The sequence below is a fragment of the Bos javanicus genome, chromosome 15, assembly GCF_032452875.1.
Source record: "Bos javanicus breed banteng chromosome 15, ARS-OSU_banteng_1.0, whole genome shotgun sequence".
Lineage (NCBI taxonomy): Eukaryota > Metazoa > Chordata > Mammalia > Artiodactyla > Bovidae > Bos > Bos javanicus.
Genome location: NC_083882.1, coordinates 4,521,210 through 4,540,663, shown reverse-complemented (window position 1 = coordinate 4,540,663; position 19,454 = coordinate 4,521,210). Strand labels below are relative to the sequence as shown.

At 41.1% G+C, this 19,454-nt stretch overlaps 1 protein-coding gene across 2 annotated transcripts in view; it reads right to left on the bottom strand.

Moving 5' to 3' along the window:
* PDGFD (platelet derived growth factor D) overlaps positions 1–19,454 on the bottom strand; it is a 278,766-nt gene that overhangs the window by 3,533 nt on the left and 255,779 nt on the right. For both annotated transcript variants that reach the window (XM_061440083.1, XM_061440084.1), the window contains exon 6: positions 9,471–9,685. In XM_061440083.1, the coding sequence (XP_061296067.1) occupies positions 9,471–9,685 (215 nt within the window). The remainder of the gene's footprint in view (positions 1–9,470; positions 9,686–19,454) is intronic.

Below are 19,454 nucleotides of genomic sequence, written 5' to 3'. Positions count from 1 at the left end.
AGGCCCCGGGTGCCACCCCCGCCCCGCCCCGCCCTGCAAAAATGCTGGCGCGGCTAAACACGCGGGTGAGGTAAGACATTTTGCCTCCCTAGTGGTCATAAATAACTGAAAATGTGTGTATGTTCTTCCATATCTGTTAGGCTATATCGAATAATACCCTTTACAATTCAAAACAGATCATGTTCCACTAAAATGTTTGCATATTAATACCTTTAAAACAATCCAACATTACTTGAATAAATCACATCCTTAAAATTTTACATTAATAGGTGTGAATGTGATTTAAAAAAAATTTTTAAGTTTAAATAGAAGCTAACCCTTCTTCCCTAGTGTGGCCTTCACTGAAGTCAATATTTGCTATCATATACATAAATATTGTTTTCCATATACAGTCAACTTCATTGCTTCTTTATTTATATTCTTAGGCTCCTGTTAGCTTTCATTTTTGATTCTGTTCTGTTTTCCCTTTTAGACTTTAAACTCTGCATGATACTACCATACAACTATGTAGCATTTTGTAGTTTTAAAATAATTTGCACGTATGCACTATTTCGTCTGGCCCAAGTCGAACCTTGTCATACAGTAGAGAAGGCGTCTTCACTCACAGTGTATAGGCTGGAGAACTGAGATTATAAGGGAGGCCAGGTGCCAGGCCTTCTGTCAGCGGGGACCTGAGAGTAGTGCATTGTTCTCTAGGCTTCCGGCATACTAGGACCCAAGGACCATGCGTCTCTAATGCAGCTGCAGCTTCCTTCTGTATCTCAAAGGTGTGGCAGGCACACGTGTGAACTAAAATGGGGCCCTGATGCTTGGTATACTTTGCTCCGAGATGAAGATTAGATGCGAGGAAATCTTATTTTCTAGGCTGTATAATAACTTTTCATGGCACGCCCCCCCACCCCTAATTTTTCTACTGGATTGTCTTCCTAGCAATGTCCTCATCCTTATGTTACCTGTTTCAAGTTATAAGCAAATCAAAACCATCTACTAGGAAAACAGGCTTAGAGCCCTCAGTCCCCATGCATCCGCTTTACTTTAGCGTTTGCCTTTTTAAAACACTGAGGGGGTGATATTTATTTATTTGGCTGCATTGCATCTTAGTTGTGGTGCGTGGGATCTTCACTGGGTCCTGTAGGAGCTTTCACTGGGGTGCACAGATGCTCTAGCTGTGGCACACGGCCTCCGGAGCGCACAGACTCAGCGGTTGTGGCACGCGGGCTTAATTACTCCATAGCATGTGGGAACTTAGTTCCCTGACCAGGGACTGAACCTGTGTCCCCTGTACTGCAAGACATATTCTTAACCACTGGACCACCAGGTAAGTCCCAACATTTAGCCTGATTTTCCCATAAGAGTTCTGTGGAGCAGGTCATTTGTTCAATGTTCAGTAAAGTAAGGAACCTGGGCTCTGATAACACAGTGTGAAATGCCTTGTCCCATTTGGAGAAGAGCTTCAAAAGGATATTTGTACTTTTGTGAGTACAAATTGGGGTTGGGGGATGGGGTGGGAAGGGATGGCCTAGAAGAGTTCCTGAGGGAGGCACAAAAATACCAGATTATGGTAAAGCTAGTCCCAGTGCCAGTTTTGATAGCTAATTATATTATCCTCTTTACCTAAATTCCACTGAACATACACTATGAATCACATAGTTTCATATGACATATGCTTTCTCTCTATTAACAAATGCTTTGAGGGCAAGGATAGAAAAAATAATGACTAACATTTTTGAGTATTTGTTAGATGCCACACTGTTATGACTGGAAGTATTAAACGTTTTGCGTATCACTGTAACACTATGATATAGGTACTTTTCTAATACTGTTTCAGATAAGGGAAGAGAGAGACTAAAGTTGCAGAATCAGTGACTGGTGTCACCAGTGTTTGTCTCCACGTGGCACAGCGTGTGCCCTTACCGGGAAGGTGGAGTTTTGTCTGTTCTGGTCAGCAGCATTGGGAACACAGTAGGTTTCCAGTGAGATGCACTCTGGTGACCATGGTGGGTAACGCTGCCACGTCACAATATGGGAACCTATGTTCACGGCCTCTTTCCTGTCTCCTCCCTACATCGCTTCTACCCCAACCTCCAACAAGGGGAGGGGCGCAAAACAAACCAAACCAGAGGCCAAAATTAGTGGCCTATTGGAGAAGGAAATGTCAACCCACTCCAGTGTTCTTGCCTGGAGAATCCCCAGGATGGGGGAGCCTGGTGGGCTGCTGTCTATGGGGTCGCACAGAGTTGGAAACGACTGAAGCTACTTAGCAGCAGCAGCAGCAGCATGCTTTGCATCACTTGCAAGTCTTTTACGATTTTGAAACAGAATTTCAAGTACTGAGAGCAGAGTGACAATGATATTTTCCTTTCCTTGCTCCCAGGGTCACTCCTGCTTCATCTCTAAAGAAAATAAAAACTGTTGCTTCTCCATGAAAAACTAAGTAACCAAAGCATGGATGAGTGTATATTGCACTTTGGGATATTAAATACCCTGCTACGATAGATAGGAAAGCCCTCCTGTGCCACACTTGGTCAGAGCGCCCTGGAAGAGCTTAAAGCTCGGGTTCCTACAACTTTGCCAAGAATTTCTCTAATATTAGTCACTATTTTCCAACCCTAATAAACCAGATCTGGAGGTTGAACTATTCAGGGGAAGAAAATGATTCCTAAGAAGCTGAGCTGATGATAAATATTCTCTTTCTTAAAAAGACCATTATCAAAGCCTAATAAGTTGCCATGACTGACATCTATAAAATCAATGCTTCGTTGATTTGCTTCCTCATTTGATGAGAAATGAAAGTGTGTGCTTTGGGGTGAAAGCCGTGCCTGGTCAGTTTTTTCTAACTGGTTTCCTGATTGTTCAGGGATTTTCCCTGTGTTTTATATTAAGCCACGTTAGTCCAGTATATATGTGTTTTGTTGATAAGAGGAGAAAAATGAATTGGCAGACACTTTTCCAGACAAGACAGGAAAGCACTGTTTGAACAAAGTGGAAATTGGACTGCTTTACTGGCTGATCACAGCACTGATGCTCAAAGCTTTCAGACCATGTAATCGTCTTCGGTTCAGGTACACAGCACTGAAAGGAGGAAGAAAGCAAAGCTGATTTGAGAGAGCATAAAAAGTTAAAAGAAAAATGAAAAGCCTTTATCTGAGAAAGCAAACTGTCTCTGGGTTATCTGGTCACCTTTAAAGGGAAGGAACCATTGAATTAATTACAGTCGCTGTAGGACACTCACTAATAGGTACCTTCACAAAATGCTTTCCTATTTTCTGCTCTATGATTCACTGCTGCAAGCACACACACTGAAATAAAAATCCATGGAGGAGCAGCCAGCCATTTCTTATCACCTATGGGTGAAAATGGCATTCTTGACCCTTCTTCACCATCTGGAAAACCACATGAAGCCAGGGAAAGTTGATTTTTATTAAATGGAGAATGACTGAAGCAGTTGGTGGCTTTCATACCACTACACAGAATCAAAGATGCTCAGTTTGCAAATTACCATATCACAAAAGATATTTACTACAATTACTCTCTTTGTTGCCAATAAAGCACTGAATGAATCATTGCCATGAAGTTATTACAGTAATAAAACAGTACTAGACAGAAATGCTCCATGCTGAGTTGGGCTCTTGTTTATTGGAAATATTAAAGAAAGGTCGTTAAGGCCTTGTAACAGTTTTCATATTAATGGCTGATGTAGGATCACAAATACATATTTTAGGACATGTGCACTGTCTAAACCCGAATCATTAAGGGTTTACTTAAGATTCACCCAACTTCTAAAGCAGGCAGCATTCAGTATACACACTTTCTTAAGAAAAACAGCTTCATATTTTTCCTTACTTTATGATTTCTTTCATGCTTGTAGACTTTATAAAAATGTACATGCAGTTAAGATTTTTAAGGTCTTGTAGTCAACCTTTCTGAAACCTAAAGTGACTACAAGCAAAAATATTTTGAGATGAGAAAACATTTCTATTTTCTATTTCTGGGTAATTGCACAACTTGAAAGTAAGAGTTTCAAGGGAGATTGAGAGTTGTAAGGGAAGGAGTGATACCAAGTCCTGAGATACAGTCCTCCCTAAGAAAGACACAAATAACAGAGCTCAGCAATGTTTCTCTGACAAGCTAGGTATGAAGGTGACTGAAGGCTGGGCTTATAATGTGGGTCTACACAATCCTCATGAATTTTGAAAATGCAATCTTTACATCTGTGGACATTTACTTATAATTGAAATTTTCTTGTGAGCACTCTGGGGTGTATTCAGCAGCAGTTCTTCCTTTAGAGGACTTCACTAGGTAAATGATTTTGACAGTATTTTAGAGGATTAATGACTACATGTTCAGCCCACCAGTTTCAGAAAACATGACGGAAGCTGAGCTGGGCACCAAGTTTCAGAGCACGGCATTAACACTGAGTATCATTCGTGTCACACATGGGTCTTTGTCTAGTTGGGGAGTATCATGCCCGAAGGCACGTTTGCTCAACTTTGACAAGAAGGCCTAATATGAATCCAGATCTACAAGGAAAAGAATGTATGCACTTTGCTGTACTTAGAGGCTCCCGGCACCAGTAAGTCATCAAGGCTCTAAGGGAGTCAGAAGGGAGCAAGCCCGATCTTGCTCTCAGGATATTCCACCCACATCTGTCGAGTGCTTTACAGCCTTCAGAGGCTTTCATTGTCCCAGGATCCCCAAGAGATAAGCAGCACTGCTGCTGCTGCTAAGTCACTTCAGTCGTGTCCGACTCTGTGCGACCCCACAGACGGCAGCCCACCAGGCCCTGCCGTCCCTGGGATTCTCCAGGCAAGAACACTGGAGTGGGTTGCCATTTCCTTCTCCAATGCATGAAAGTGAAAAGTGAAAGTGAAGTTGCTCAGTCCTGTCTGACTCTGAGCGACCCCATGGACTGCAGCCTACCAGGCTCCTCCGTCCATGGGATTTTCCAGGCAAGAGTACTGGAGTGGGGTGCCAGCACAGGTGTTACTAATGTTGAGTGGATAACTTTTTTATACATAGTCTATACACATTAAAGTTCCATATCATATCTCTGTTCTTTTGTATTTTCTTAGCATTTCAACCACCAACTTGTTTATATTCTTAACACAATCTAGGCAAGATAAGATTTAGGGAGTGGTGAACAGATATCATATAATTTCACATCTCTCTGGGAACTCAAAATTGTAGGTTATCATAGGGAGTAAAAGAGGAACCCGAGGCTCTGGGGAGTTTTAGGTGGCTGGTCCGAGGTGGCCTCTCACGTGAATCCACATATTCTCCCTTCAGTTGTGTGATTTGCTTTGTCTCTATTGTCTTGTCTCTCTCTTATAGGAACAGGAAAGGGCTGCAAGAGAATCTTCTCAAGGTCTCACTCAAAGAGGGAGAAAGAAATAGGGAGACTCTACATAAGCTTTAGAAATGCTGTTTCCAGAAAAAGAATAAAGATTTTTGTGACTTTTGTTATAATCATAACCCTCAAATTCATTGCCTTTGCCATAGAGTAGAAACTTTTGGAAAAATATTGATTTCCTGTCTTCTTGGTCTCAATTTGAGATTTTCGCTAAATTTGTTTCAATGACAGACACTTAAAACATGTAAAAATTAAAAGTGCCATTCTTTTATCTCAAGTCTAAATCTCAATAGTTTATTATCTCCAATAAATCGTTTGTTTCATATATAAATATCTGCTTATATCTTCTATCTCTTATGTTTGCTGCTGCTGCTAAGTCACTTCAGTCATGTCCGACCCTGTGCAACCCCATAGACGGCAGCCCACCAGGCTCCCCTGTCCCTGGGATTCTCCAGGCAAGAACACTGGAGTGGGTTGCCATTTCCCTCTCCAATGCATGAAAGTGAAAAGTGAAAGTGAAGTCACTTAGTTGTGTCCGGCTCCTAGCGACCCCATGGACTGCAGCCTACCAGGCCCCTCCGTCCATGGGATTTTCCAGGCAAGAGTACTGGAGTGGGGTGCTATTGCCTTCTCCCCTCTTATGTTTAATGGGCAACAAATTTTTAATACAAAATTCTTATATTTAATGTAATGTTAAAAAAGTCATTCACAGTAGTTTTTCCATTGTTCAAGTGACTGGAATGGTTTAGATGCTGTAAGTGCCAGAGACAGAGTTGTGTCTCGGCTTACACTGTTCACTGTGGGAGCCCCTGACCATGTGCAGCTATTTACATTCAAATTAGTTTAAATTAAATAAAATTTAAAAATTCAGTTTCTCATTTGCATTACACACATTTCAAGTGCTCTGTGACCACATGTTGCTAATGACTACCAGATTGGATAGTACAGATATGGAACTCTCTCATCACTGCAGAAAGTTCTAACAGATAATGCAGCTGTGCCAGCACTGGGACAAAATCATGAGAGGTAGGACAGTGAAAATTAACTTGTCTTTCTCTGTTGCCTCCTAAGATTTTGGCTGTTGACTGAATGGACATAGCCAGGAGACCAAATGCTTAAAAAATACAATAGTTAGTTTTAATCTAAAAGGTCAATATATTTCTAGGGAACATCCTTTCATTATACACTAACAAGGGAAGATAAGAACTAAAATAATAGCATCCTCTAATTGTCTACAGAGTATGTTTTCTGGAATTTTCTCTTTTTAAAAATCCCCACCGAAAGTATTTTTTATATTCTGTATATTCCAAGAGAAGGAATGGTTGCTAGGAAAGAGGAAAAATACTTCAGCAGGATACCTCCAAACTTTTCAGAAGAGGGAATTGTACAGATGGAGCTTTTTATTGCACAGTGCAAAATGCTCAGACCTCTACAAGGAGAAGTCACGTGACCTGGGGAAAGAGCAACAATCTTAACTTCCTTTTATTTATAATTTCTAATTATTGATAAGTTTATAATTATACGGTTTAATTTCTTGGATTTTATTCCTTAAATGTTGAGCCTTGAAATATCTGTGGAGAGTCATAGAGGCCTGCTTAGGTGGCAAGTTCTAGTGACCCCCTTAAGGGCGCTCATCTCTCATAAAAACTCATTTCCCATCTCATCAGTTACAACCACGAGGTGGGGAGACCAGTTTCTCATTTCTCTGAGTTAAGAGTACAGGCACAAAACTAACAGAAGAGAAGACAAGGATTCTTCCCTCACAAGACTGAGCCCAAGCAACCCCTATTTCTGAAGATGGAACGAGTCTCCTGCTCTCTTCCAGGGGACTGGACAATGTGATGCCTGGGGCATACTTGAGGGGTATTTTAGGATGCTGGGGAAAACGCGCCAGCCACACGTGGTCCGGGTTTGCACTCACTGACGGAGTGACTGATGCTCTTTTGTCCTTTTGTCCACAACTCAGCAGAGTGATTTTGCACAGAGCTCAGCAGACTCCGAGAAGTAAAAATATCATGACACGTTTCACAGAGATGCTTTAGATAGCAGTTTCAAAAAGATTCTACATTTTAGACCCACTCATGTGACTGAACAAAGAGATCAAGGGCTTTGCCTCCTAGATATTAATGGTGAGTAGAAATTTATAGGTAACAGCCTCTGTGCAGAGAGACAATAGACTAACAAAAGGACCTTCAGATTCTTTCAGAGTTAACTGTCTGGGAGGTGAGGGCCCTTTTGGGTGTGTGTTTAACTCTGTGTTTCCACAATAAGCAACTAAAAAAAAATCAAACTACAACTTCTCTCTGAGAGGAGAGTCAAGATGAAAATAAAGCATCAAAGGCCTGAATTTACATGCTTTCCTCACAGTAGAGACTGGGTAAAGATCTTGTCACTTCTTGGCTTATTTTAACGCAAACCAAATTATTGCATTCTGCATTTGTCCGCAGCGTATGACTCAACATTACAAAATTCAGGTTCTTAGACACAAAGGACAAAGTCCAATCTAGAGTTCATCAGGTCATACAAAAATAAAACACAATGAACACAGACAACAGCATTCTCTGGATATGAGAACAGATTTTTTTTTTTTTTTCTTTGAAAAATGTGAGGTGGAGTAAGAAATTCTTGTTACTAAGAAAACATGCTCTATGTAGGTCTCAAATCGGGTCTGCATCTATGTGAGGAAAGCAGGGTTATCGTGGCCTCCAAGCTCTTAGTTTTCCCACGTTGAAAATACCACTTATGACGAATCCCTTTTCATTTAGCTCAGTAATTACCTCTTAACTGATTATTGTTTTATTGTTTTCAGGGTAACAAAGTGGTTCTGTAAAGTGGGAGATTTTATTTAGGGAGCACCATCTATTCTTCTGTTTTGATGGATACTGATGAAAAGCAGCTCAAACAATAATTCTTAACAATAGTGTTTGGCTCATATTTTATATTGTAAACATATTTCAATATGGTATTTTACCTCTTACATAATGCACTTCATATGCACTGCTTTGATTCCTCAGAGCCACCCTGTATGGGGTTATCATATAATTTTTTAAATCCTGTTTCACATACATGAAAACTGGCTCTCTAAACTTTACTGACTTGCATAATCATGAAGTGATAGAGTTGCTGTCAATGTCAAGAGCAGCTCTAACTCCCCTTAAGTCCATTCTTTCTTTAATCTTCAATAATGTGCTATATATTTAAAATGAGAGCACTCAGTGTTACCGTTGGTAAGTATATAGACTTTAGAAACAGTGAATCAGTTTAGGTCGCATCTCTCTGAGTTACTGACCGAGTCACACTGGTTAATTCCCTGCTCTCTTAGGCTTCAGTTTATTCATCTATAAAAAGGGAATACAAGTAGCACTCCCCTGACAACATGTGAAGAAACTGCCAAGTGAGCTAATGATTGCTTACAATGATGTCTGGTACACTGTAAAGGCTTATGTGTATTTCCTGTTATTATCACTAAAAGTTGCTGCTCTCCTTAAATTTTCATTTCTCTTACATCTCTATGTTTACTTTTGTTTACTTTTGCGTAATTTCAGAGCTGATTCCCCAGAGCACTCAGTTATATTTAGGAAAAATTAGTACTTCTGGAAGAATAATATTTCCATATTTAGAGATTGAAAAAGTCTCTGACAAAGTATCTTTTCTGACAATTTATACTTCGCTATTTTTACCCTGATTCATTTTTCAATGAGTTGACTGAATTGAAGATTAGCTCTTAGTATTCTCTTAAAGTAACCTAGATTTGCAGTCATATGCTATAAATGAATCCCATTAGATTTCTGTAAGTAAGCTCTCAAATTATTGCACCATGCATTTGATTGTGTATACTAACAAGCCTGTTGTCAAGCCACATATATATTATGAATAAGGGTTAGAAAAAGGAATCCCTACTTCAGGATGGACCTACACCCTCCCCAGGGACCTGCCTTTGCAAGTTAAGCTCAAGTATAATCACGCAGTCATCTCACTGGGAGGTGCTCCTGTGCAGTGAAAAACCTGCACAAACAATGCAGTGGCCCCGTTTCCCAGCACCCTAGAGATTACAGGACTTTTGCAGCTGCTAAAGAACCAAGTACAGCACTGCAACAAAAAAATTCTGAAAACGGCATACCTCGTGGTACTTTTTCACAGTCTTCCCTGAATTGCATGCACAGGACTTCCAGTTGACAGTTCCGCAGCCGCAGTTTCCTCCGCAGCGCTGTACAAGCAGGCAGCGAGGAAAGAAGACCACGTTGGTGAGCTTCAGCTCTTCCCTCAAGTTGACGGAGTAGTTCCTGGGAGTGCAGCTGTAACGCTTGACATCATCATTGAGCCTGTCCAGGTCAACTGTAAGAAACACACGCATTGGGTAACCCAGTGCACGACTGTGGCATAAACACTCAGCATGCATTTTGGGAGCAGGGTGGGGAGATTCTGTGAGGACAGCCTTAACCCAGGGACTGACCCTATTCATGGGACCTCAACTATTACCCCAAATACCAAAGGTGAGTGTGACTGTCACATGCTCAGTCATGTCCGACTCTTTGCGACCCTGTTGACTGTAGCCCACCAGGCTCCTCTATGGAATTTTCTAGGCAAGAATACTGGAGTGGGTTGCCATTTCCTTTTCCTAATACCAAAGGTGGAAAATCTAATTTCTCTTTTGATCCTATCTTCCCCTTCAAAAAAGAAAAAAATCAACAACAGCAAAGAGAAAACAAAAAGACCTTCAAAAACTTAGCTAAATCTTGGTTCAATTTTTCTTGCACCTTTCTAATGCAAAAAAAAAAAAAAGTTCCAATGAAAGAAAATGAAACATTCAGCAATTTAAAATAATTGTCTTTACCTTAAAAAACATGTATGTGTGTGTGTGTGCGCATGTGCAAATGTGTGTGTGTGTGTGTGTGTGTGTATATATATATATATCTCTTCTTGAGTTTAAACAACTCCTGACTCTAAGCCATTACTTAATATAATTTGAATTATATCAGGGACACGTTAGGGAAAATTATTCTGATTTATTGATCTGACAGTGAAATTCTACAAGTAAATGTGATGAATAAAAAGTTTTAGCTTCATTGTAACTCCAAGGTTAAGCAAAACGTCAAAGGACAAGGAATTTGGAGGTTGTGAATATGATGCATATTTGTGCACTGCATCCTAGATGGCAGCATAGCATAGTGGTTAAGTGCTTGGGCTCTGCAGTTAATCTACAACACCATTTAAATCATAGCTATGTCTCCTTTTAGTTGGTAAGTTACTAGACTCCTCTATACTCTGTTTCTTCATCTATGAAATGTAGGTAGTCTAACGACTATTTCAGCAATATTTGAAGTATTGAATGCAGTGTGCCTGGTATTCAGTCTGGTTATTATCATTCATCTTGATTCAGTTTCTCCAGTTTTTCCCTTTAAAGTCAAATGGTCAATAATTAAAAAAAATTTTTTTTTCAGATCTGTCTCTTTTATTTCTCTTTTGGCCATTATTCTATATAAATAATTATCTGGGGGATTGGCTATCAGGACTTCTTTGAATTAAGAGCATCACACTAAATTTTCAGATTTTAATCATTAATATTTTACTTGAGTTAAATTTGTATCATTGTACTATATAAATTATATATTTTTTCTTTTTTTAATTTAATTTTATTTAATTTTACAATATTGTATTGGTTTTGCCATATATCAAAATGAATCTGCCACAGGTATAACTATATACATTATATTTTAACTTGTCATCTCGAAATCCGTCTAATCATCCATCTATTTGGCATTCAAATCCTCTGGCGGGTGAGCATGTACATGACTATCTTCTCACAAGAATGCAGTTAGAGGAAAGTCCTCTGTCCTTTCCCAGGTTCCATCCCATTTCTGAATGCACTTCCCTTGTCACCAGTCAGGCGACTGCAGGACGAATCCCACAGATGCCAGGCAATTGTCATCAGACTTACTCTGATTTTAGCCCCATTAAATGTCTTAGTCCTAAACCAAAACTGCTTGAGGAGTAGTAAGGAGTATTCTTTTGGGATAGAGGTCAAAGGCTAAGGGTGCTATCGGTAGATGCATCTGAATGAGACAGAAATGAAAGAAGGCACAAATGGATGAAGATTCCACTTAACCCCATGAAGTCAGCTAAAATGCTGGCCATATGGTCGATGACCCCCTTGAATAAGGAATTAAATGGCAAGTGGACTCATGCTCTGCCCTGCATGCCTTTGATTCTCAAGGGCATGGATTTTACCCCACCTCTTACATGCTGAGCCCAGGACACTGTGGGAGCTGCATAAATGCTAAATAATTGCTGTGCATAATTGATGGCTGTTTTTTTCTTCCTTCGCAAAGACATATCATAAGTTTAGCTATAATCAATCCAGTTTTAAATTAAATGAACTCTGTCTTGGGAAAGGAACCATTTCATTGCTGCTAAAACCCTGAAAATAACTGCAAGCAAAGCAGAGAGGATTACATAAATGGATTAAGAAGTGCTGCAATCATCCATTACAAGTGTCACCTTGAGATAAATACTGGTGCTGGCTGTGCATTACTGGGCTACAGCAGGGCTAATGCAGAGGGCCAAAGCTGCTGATTGTGTTGCTGGGAATATATTTTGTCCACCATCTAGGAGCAAGAGGCACTATTTGCAGGAAGGAATTGTAACGTGTGAGGTTTCCCAGGTGGCTCAGTGGTAAAGAATCTGTCTGTCAATGCAAGAAGACATCGAGGGACTCAGGTTCAACTCCTGGGTTGGGAAGATAACCTGGAGGAGGACCTGGAAACCCACTCCAGTCTTCTTGCCTGGAGAATCCCACGGATAGAGGAGCCTGGCGGGCTACAGTCCATAGGGTTGCAAAGAGTTGGATATGACTGAGCCACTGAATACAGTGTGTTCAGTAAAGCGTGGTAGGCCAAGAGGGATGGGAAGGAAGTAACAGACTGAGTGTAGGTGGGTTCAGCCAGTCCTCTGCCAGGCACCTGACACACAGGACTATTTATTGCTGCTCCCCACCCTTTTGAGATGTGTGTTACTTACTCAAAGTGAATACTAAGTAGGAAAACTGGGCTTGAAGTCATTCTCCCTCTTGCTGCCCGGTCACCACCACATCAGGCAGAATGGGGGGCTGGCAGGCAACCTGGGGTTGAAGGGAGAAGACTGATCTCCCTGGCATGATATTAAGCTGTCCTGTATGGCGGTGTACTAGGACTGGGGTGGTGAATGGCTCCACCCTTATGTCCAGAGTATGTCCAAGCCAAATCATAGCGTGCTTTCCAGTGGGAACTCAGCTGATCGCCTAGAGGGCCCTCCACAAATCAGGATAGGCATGCATGCCTTACTTGTCTTGGAACAAAACTCTTCACGTTCTATGACTGTTTTACTGACTCGCACTGGTTACTTCCGTTTCCTACCGGCCATGAAGAGATTTACGATGCTGTCAGTTATTTATGTGGCCCTGTGTGACTGCTGCAGAATCCAGCTGCCCTGCTTATCAGGGGGGATTGAAACCACAAAGGCACTCAGTTTAGAACTAGAACTAAAAACATTCCTCAGAGTGGATGCAAATAACTTTAAAGCGCCATTGCAGACTTTCTGCAGGGGATATTGAATTTCAAGTCAAAGAAGACTGATTAGGCAGTGCAGCAGAGCGGGGAGCCAGACAAGGGACTGAGTGGCAATTAAGGCTTCTGGAGCCCTGGTCTGAGGGGGGCTCTGGTGTGAGCTCCTGTGATGGGCCGGGTGCAGGCCACGAGGTTACAAACCCAGGGAGAAGAGCGACCCTTCCCATTCCCGATTTAGCCTCCACAGTGGAATCTTACTGAGAGCGAGGATGTACCAAATTTAATTCAAAGGCCCATTAATTTCATCTAATTGCCCTTATTTCACTCAGCTGTACATAATGTCATCATCCCTCTTTCGCTGTCCTTTTGAATTTGAGTCCTGCCTTCTCATGGATCTTTGACGTCATTTCCAGTTTTGTGTTCTGCACCGACAATCTGCTGCAAAGGCTGACAGGGCTCCGGTGTTGTCAAAGCCTTCCTCCGGACACAGGAATCCAATGTGGGCCATTGCACCCAGCCGTGGGAAGCACCATTTTCCCTCTGTGCTGGCCTCAGAGTGCAGCCTAGTCACAGAGGCTCCTGGGCTGTGGGATGAGCTCTGCGATCTGAGCCCTGGGACAGGGATGTGTAAAGCAATGGGATATTGTTGAATGCACACCCTAATCAGTTTCTAGTCTATGAAGGCTCAGATTCGGGAGGAAGGAGAGTCAGCCTGTTCTTTTTGATATTGGCCATCCCAAGTATCAGGTAATATAGAAGTTCTTCATGAATACGGTTGCATGAAATCCCCATCAATGCTATGAATTACATACTATTGTTACCCTTATATTTACACTTGAGACAATTGAGCCTCTGAGAGGGAAGGGAAAACATTTGTCCACAACCACACACCCAGTCAGTAGAAGAGCCAGAGTGTGAATCTAGCCTTTTCATCACTCTTGCACTTTGAAGCTCCAGTCTGAAGATTTGAAGAAGGGTGCAGCGAGCAGATTCTATGAGCCCTGCTGGAGCTTTCCTACTAGAGGTCTACTTCTTGTCAAGGACCTGGCTTCCTAGGTGCATTGCCAGACACTGACCTGTCACTTTTAAGATGTTGTCAATTACATATATCCAAGCATGTACTTCTGTGCACAGACATTCATCTATCAGATTCTACCAAAAGAGTACACGCTGACCATAGTCTTGCTAATAAAGCAGATAACTGCACAGAACCTAGTATTTTCCTTTAGTATTGCAAAATAGCACCTGATGCAAACAGGTGGCTCACTGAAAAAGACCCTGATGGTGGGAAAGATCGAAGCCAGAAGGAGAAGAGGGAGATAGAGGGTGAGATGGTTGGATGGCATCATCGACTCGATGGACATGAGTTTGAACAAGCTCAGGGAGTTGGTGATGGACAGGGAAGCCTGGCATGCTGCAGTCCATGGGGTCACAAAGAGTCGGGCACGACTGGAGTGATTGAACTTCCTTGAGTCAGTCTCTTCTGGGTACCAAGTTTATTATGCTGTTCCCTCATCAATCCATTAATCTTTATCCTGTCATGTATGTCACCAGTCTTGAATATTCTTGCTATTCTCCAGTTAAACTTCTACATATTCTTGGAGTTAGCCAGTAATCATTTTGTATGCATGCATGCTAAGTCCGTTCAGTTGTGACCAACTCTTTGCAACCCTATGGACTGTAGCCTGCCAGGCTCCTCTGTCCATGGGATTCTCCAGGCAAGAATATTGGAGGGGGTTTCCATGCTCTTTTGCAAGTAATCATTTTAGTATAATCCAGTTAAGGCCTTCGCAGTGCTGAAATCCTTTAAGGATTCTCCTAGCAGGCAGCCTCTGTTCGTGCAGATTCAGCACATGGCACTGGCGCTCGAAGATCAAGTGCCTGAAGTAGGGCCATGCTTTTCTAACTTCAAGCTTTTATCAATCTAGTTTACCTTCTTGGGCATCTCAGGCCACTGTGTCATTTTCATCTTCTAAGTCAAGAGGCACATTCACCCTACATCTTCTCTAACCCCTTCACTAAATACTCACCTCACATTCTCTGCCTTCTATTGTAGTACTTACTTTGTAGAACTTGCTTTATCCTTTTCTTTTTAAAATTAATTTATTTTAATTGGAGACTAATTGCTTTACAATATTTTGATGGGTTTTGCCACACATCAACACGAATCAGCCACAGGTGCACATGTGTCCCCAATCCTGAACCTCCCTCCCACCTCCCTCCCCATCCCATCCCTCTGGGTTGTCCCAAAAGATTGCTTTGAGTGCCCTTCCTCATGCACTGAACTTGGCACTGGTCATCTATTTTATATATGGTAATACTTGTTTCGGTGCTATTCTCTCAAGTCATCCCACCCTCGCCTTCACCCACATAGTCCAAAAGTCTGTTCTTTACATCTGTGTCTCTTTTGCTGCCTTGCATATAGGATCATTTCTACTGTCTTTCTAAATTTCATATATATGTGTTAATATACAGTATTTGTGTTTTTCTTTCTGACTTACTTCACTCTTTATAATAGGCTCCAATTTCATCCGCCTCATTAGAACTGACTCAAATGTGTTCCTTTTTATAAGCTGAGTAATATTTTATTGTGTATATGTACCACAACTTCCTTATATGTTCACTGCAGCACTATTTACACTAGCTAGGACATGGAAGCCATCTAGATGTCCAGTGTCAGGTGAATGGATATCCTTTTCTTTATTTAGGTGTTTCTCGTCCACTAAACCATAAGGTTCTTGGAATCAGAGTTAATCATCGTTTAATCTCCCCTCTCACAGTGCTTTGCCATTAGTGGAAGAAGTATGTGTAGGTCAATTAACTGCACCACTCCTAAAACCATTTAGTTTCAACAATTAGAAGCTGCATAGTACTGAAAAAAAATACATTTTTTGGTAGTCTTAGAGTACATGCCATTTCAGGATATTTGAAATAATTAATTAAATCCAATAAAAAAACAACAGGAATCACTATGGCTTACCTAGGCAAACGTTTCTGATTTTCTTTAAACATCTATCTTCTGTGGGATACCAATCAACTTAAAGCCAAAATTAGAAAATGGTTAGGCCATTTATAGACCTACTAATCAATCCAAGTTTTCTTTATAAGGCATAGGTACTCTGTAATGACTAAATGAATCAAATTACGTTGGGTTAGAACTGAAAAGCTAGGATTCTAGAACCAGCTCAATGACAGATAAACTGTGATGCATGAAGGTTGGCACCACGACCCACGGGCTCTAGAAGCTTTTCCACATCTTTTACATGGGGTGAAGGATGGCATCCAGGAGGCTGGCTCTCTGATATACATCTCAAGGTGCTCAGGAATATGTCTTTTGCCAAATGGGTGATAGTCCCACAGCCTGCTACATAAAGTGCTATAAACTTGACTTCGAGATTACAAGACCAGATTTATAGTGCTTTAGGTAGGGTGGGAGGTAAGGGGAGTGGATGAATAATTGCAGTATTTTTATACCAAGAAACTAGGGGCTCTCAGCCTTCTTTAAGGTTCACAAATTTCCTAGGAGGCATCTATTCATCTTTATGAGCATTACAACCTCACTGTGATTTTCAGATTCCCACTTCTATGAATTAGCACTTAATTGTGAAGACTATGTCCACATTTCAACCCAGTTTTCAAGTGCAAATGAGTCTGGAAAGAACAATTATTTTATAACTTTTAATGAGGGAATATCAGGGTATTTTAAACTTAAAATCATGAATCTCATGACTCCATTTGCTGGTTTAACTTCTCAAGAATGGAAACATTCACCACTTGTATTTATAGAAATTAACCTAAATCATAGTAAAATATTCCCAGTCAGACAATTCCTAATTGTCAGGGTTTAAAAACATTGTTAAGCAGTGAGTGAATGGAAATTTATTGAGCAGCTACTATATGCCGGGTACTATGTGAGATGCTTTTATAAAGTTAAGTCTCATGGAATTCTCATAACAAAACTTCATCTTAGAGACTACCTTTCCCATCTGATAGATATGGAAACTGAGATGCAGAGGAGTTGAGTGACTTGCCTACAGCCACTGGGTATAGTAGACATTTGACAAATATAGGCTGGAAAATGAATGGGTGAATACATGGATATCTACAAAGTATTGGATTAGGCATGAAAGCAGCTGACACTGTCATAAGGCAATTCTCTGAACTCTAGAGGGGGTGTATAAAATATATCTATAAAATGGAAAATAAGAACAAGGTCAGGAGATGAATAAGAATCAAGGAGTCCTTTAAATGTTTGTCTTTCTCTCATTTACTAAACTATGAGTCTCTGAGTTTTAAGCACCACTGGGTCCCTTACAGCACTGACCTCACAGTCAACATATCCAGGTTCATGTCATGGCTCTTTATTTTATAGCTGTCAGTAAACCTTTCTGCATTTCTTTCTTTTATTAGATAAAATGGAATAACAGTACTCTCCTGCCAAGAAATTCATTAAGCTTGAACAAGTTAAAAGTGTGTGAAGTGCAGTCCAAACCCTCAGTTCCCAGTAGGTATGCTTCACTTTAATGTCGAAATGAGTAAAACAGATCAATGAAATAAAGAACAGAATCACCTAAAACCAGAAGTAGTCAAGATTCTGCAACTGGTGATCGCTAAGGAAAGGAAGCTACCCCACGTCCAAGGAGCAGTGGCTGTGTGGGTGCAGGAAGGCCAAAAGGAGCTACTCCATATTCAAGGTCAGGAGGGGCAGCAGTGAGGAGATACCCCTCGTCTAAGGTAAGGAGCAGTGGCTGTGCTTTGCTGGAGCAGCTGTGAAGAGATACTCCATGTCCAAGGTAAGAGAAAACCAAGTAAGACGGTAGGTGTTGCAAGAGGGCATCAGAGGGCAGACATACTGAAACCATAATCACAGAAAACTAGTCAATCTAATCACACTAGGACCACAGCCTTGACTAACTCAATGAAACTAAGCCATGCTGTGTGGGGCCACCCAAGGTGGGTGGGCATGGTGGAGAGATCTGACAGCATATGGTCCACTGGAGAAGGGAATGGCAAACCACTTCAGTCTTCTTGCCTTGAGAACCCCAAGAATAGTATGAAAAGGCAAAATGATAGGATACTGAAAGAGGAACTCCCCAGGTCAGTAGGTGCCCAATATGCTACTGGAGATCAGTGGAGAAATAACTCCAGAAAGAATGAAGGGACGGAGCCAAAGCAAAAACAATACCCAGTTGTGGATGTGACTGGTGAAAGAAGCAAGGTCCGATGCTGTAAAGAGCAATATTGCATAGGAACCTGGAATGTCAGGTCCATGAATCAAGGCAAATTGGAAGTAGTCAAACAGGAGATGGCAAGAGTGAACATCAACATTCTAGGAATCAGCGAACTAAAATGGACTGGAATGGGTGAATTTAACTCAGATGACTGTTATATCTACTACTGCAGGCAGGAATCCCTTAGAAGACATGGAGTAGCCATCATGGTCAACAAAAGAATCCAAAATGCAGTACTTGGATGCAATCTCAAAACTGACAGACTGATCTCTGTTTGTTTCCAAGGCAAACCATTCAATATCACAGTAATCCAAGTCTATGCCCCAAACAGTAATGCTGAAAAAGCTGAAGTTGAATGGTTCTATGAACACCTACAAGACATTTTAGAACTAACACCCAAAAAAGATGTCCTTTTTATTACAGGGGACTGGAATGCAAAAGTAGGAAGTCAAGAAACACCTGGAGTAACAGGCAAATTTGGCCTTGGAATACAGACTGAAGCAGGGCAAAGGCTAATAGAGTTTTGCCAAGAAAATGCACTGGTCATAGCAAACACCCTCTTCCAACAACACAAGAGAAGACTCTACAAATGGACATCACCAGATGGTCAACACCGAAATCAGAGTGATTATATTCTTTGCGGCCAAAGATCGAGAAGCTATATACAGTCAACAAAAACAAGACCGGGAGCTGACTGTGGCTCAGGTCATGAACTCCTTATTGCCAAATTCAGACTTAAATTGAAGAAAGTAGGGAAAATCACTAGACCATTCAGGTATGACCTAAATCAAATCCCTTATGATTATACAGTGGAAGTGAGAAATAGATTTAAGGGACTAGATCCGATAGAGAGTACCTGATGAACTATGGATGGAGGTTCATGACATTGTACAGGAGACAGGGATCAAGACCATCTCCATGGGAAAGAAATGCAAAAAAGCAAAATGGCTGTCTGGGGAGGCCTTACAAATAGCTGTGAAAAGAAGAGAAGCCAAAAGCAAAGGAGAAAAGGAAAGATATAAATATCTGAATGCAGTTCCAAAGAATAGCAAGAAGAGAAAAGAAAGCCTTCCTCAGTGATCAATGCAAAGAAATAGAGGAAAACAACAGAATGGAAAGACTAGAGATCTCTTCAAGAAAATTAGAGATACCAAGGGAACATTTAATGCAAAGATGGGCTCAATAAAGGACAGAAATTGTATGGACCTAACAGAAGCAGAAGAGATTAAGAAGAGGTGGCAAGAATACACAGAAGAACTGTACAAAAAAGATCTTCACTACCAAGATAATCACAATGGTGTGATCACTGACATAGAGCCAGACATCATGGAA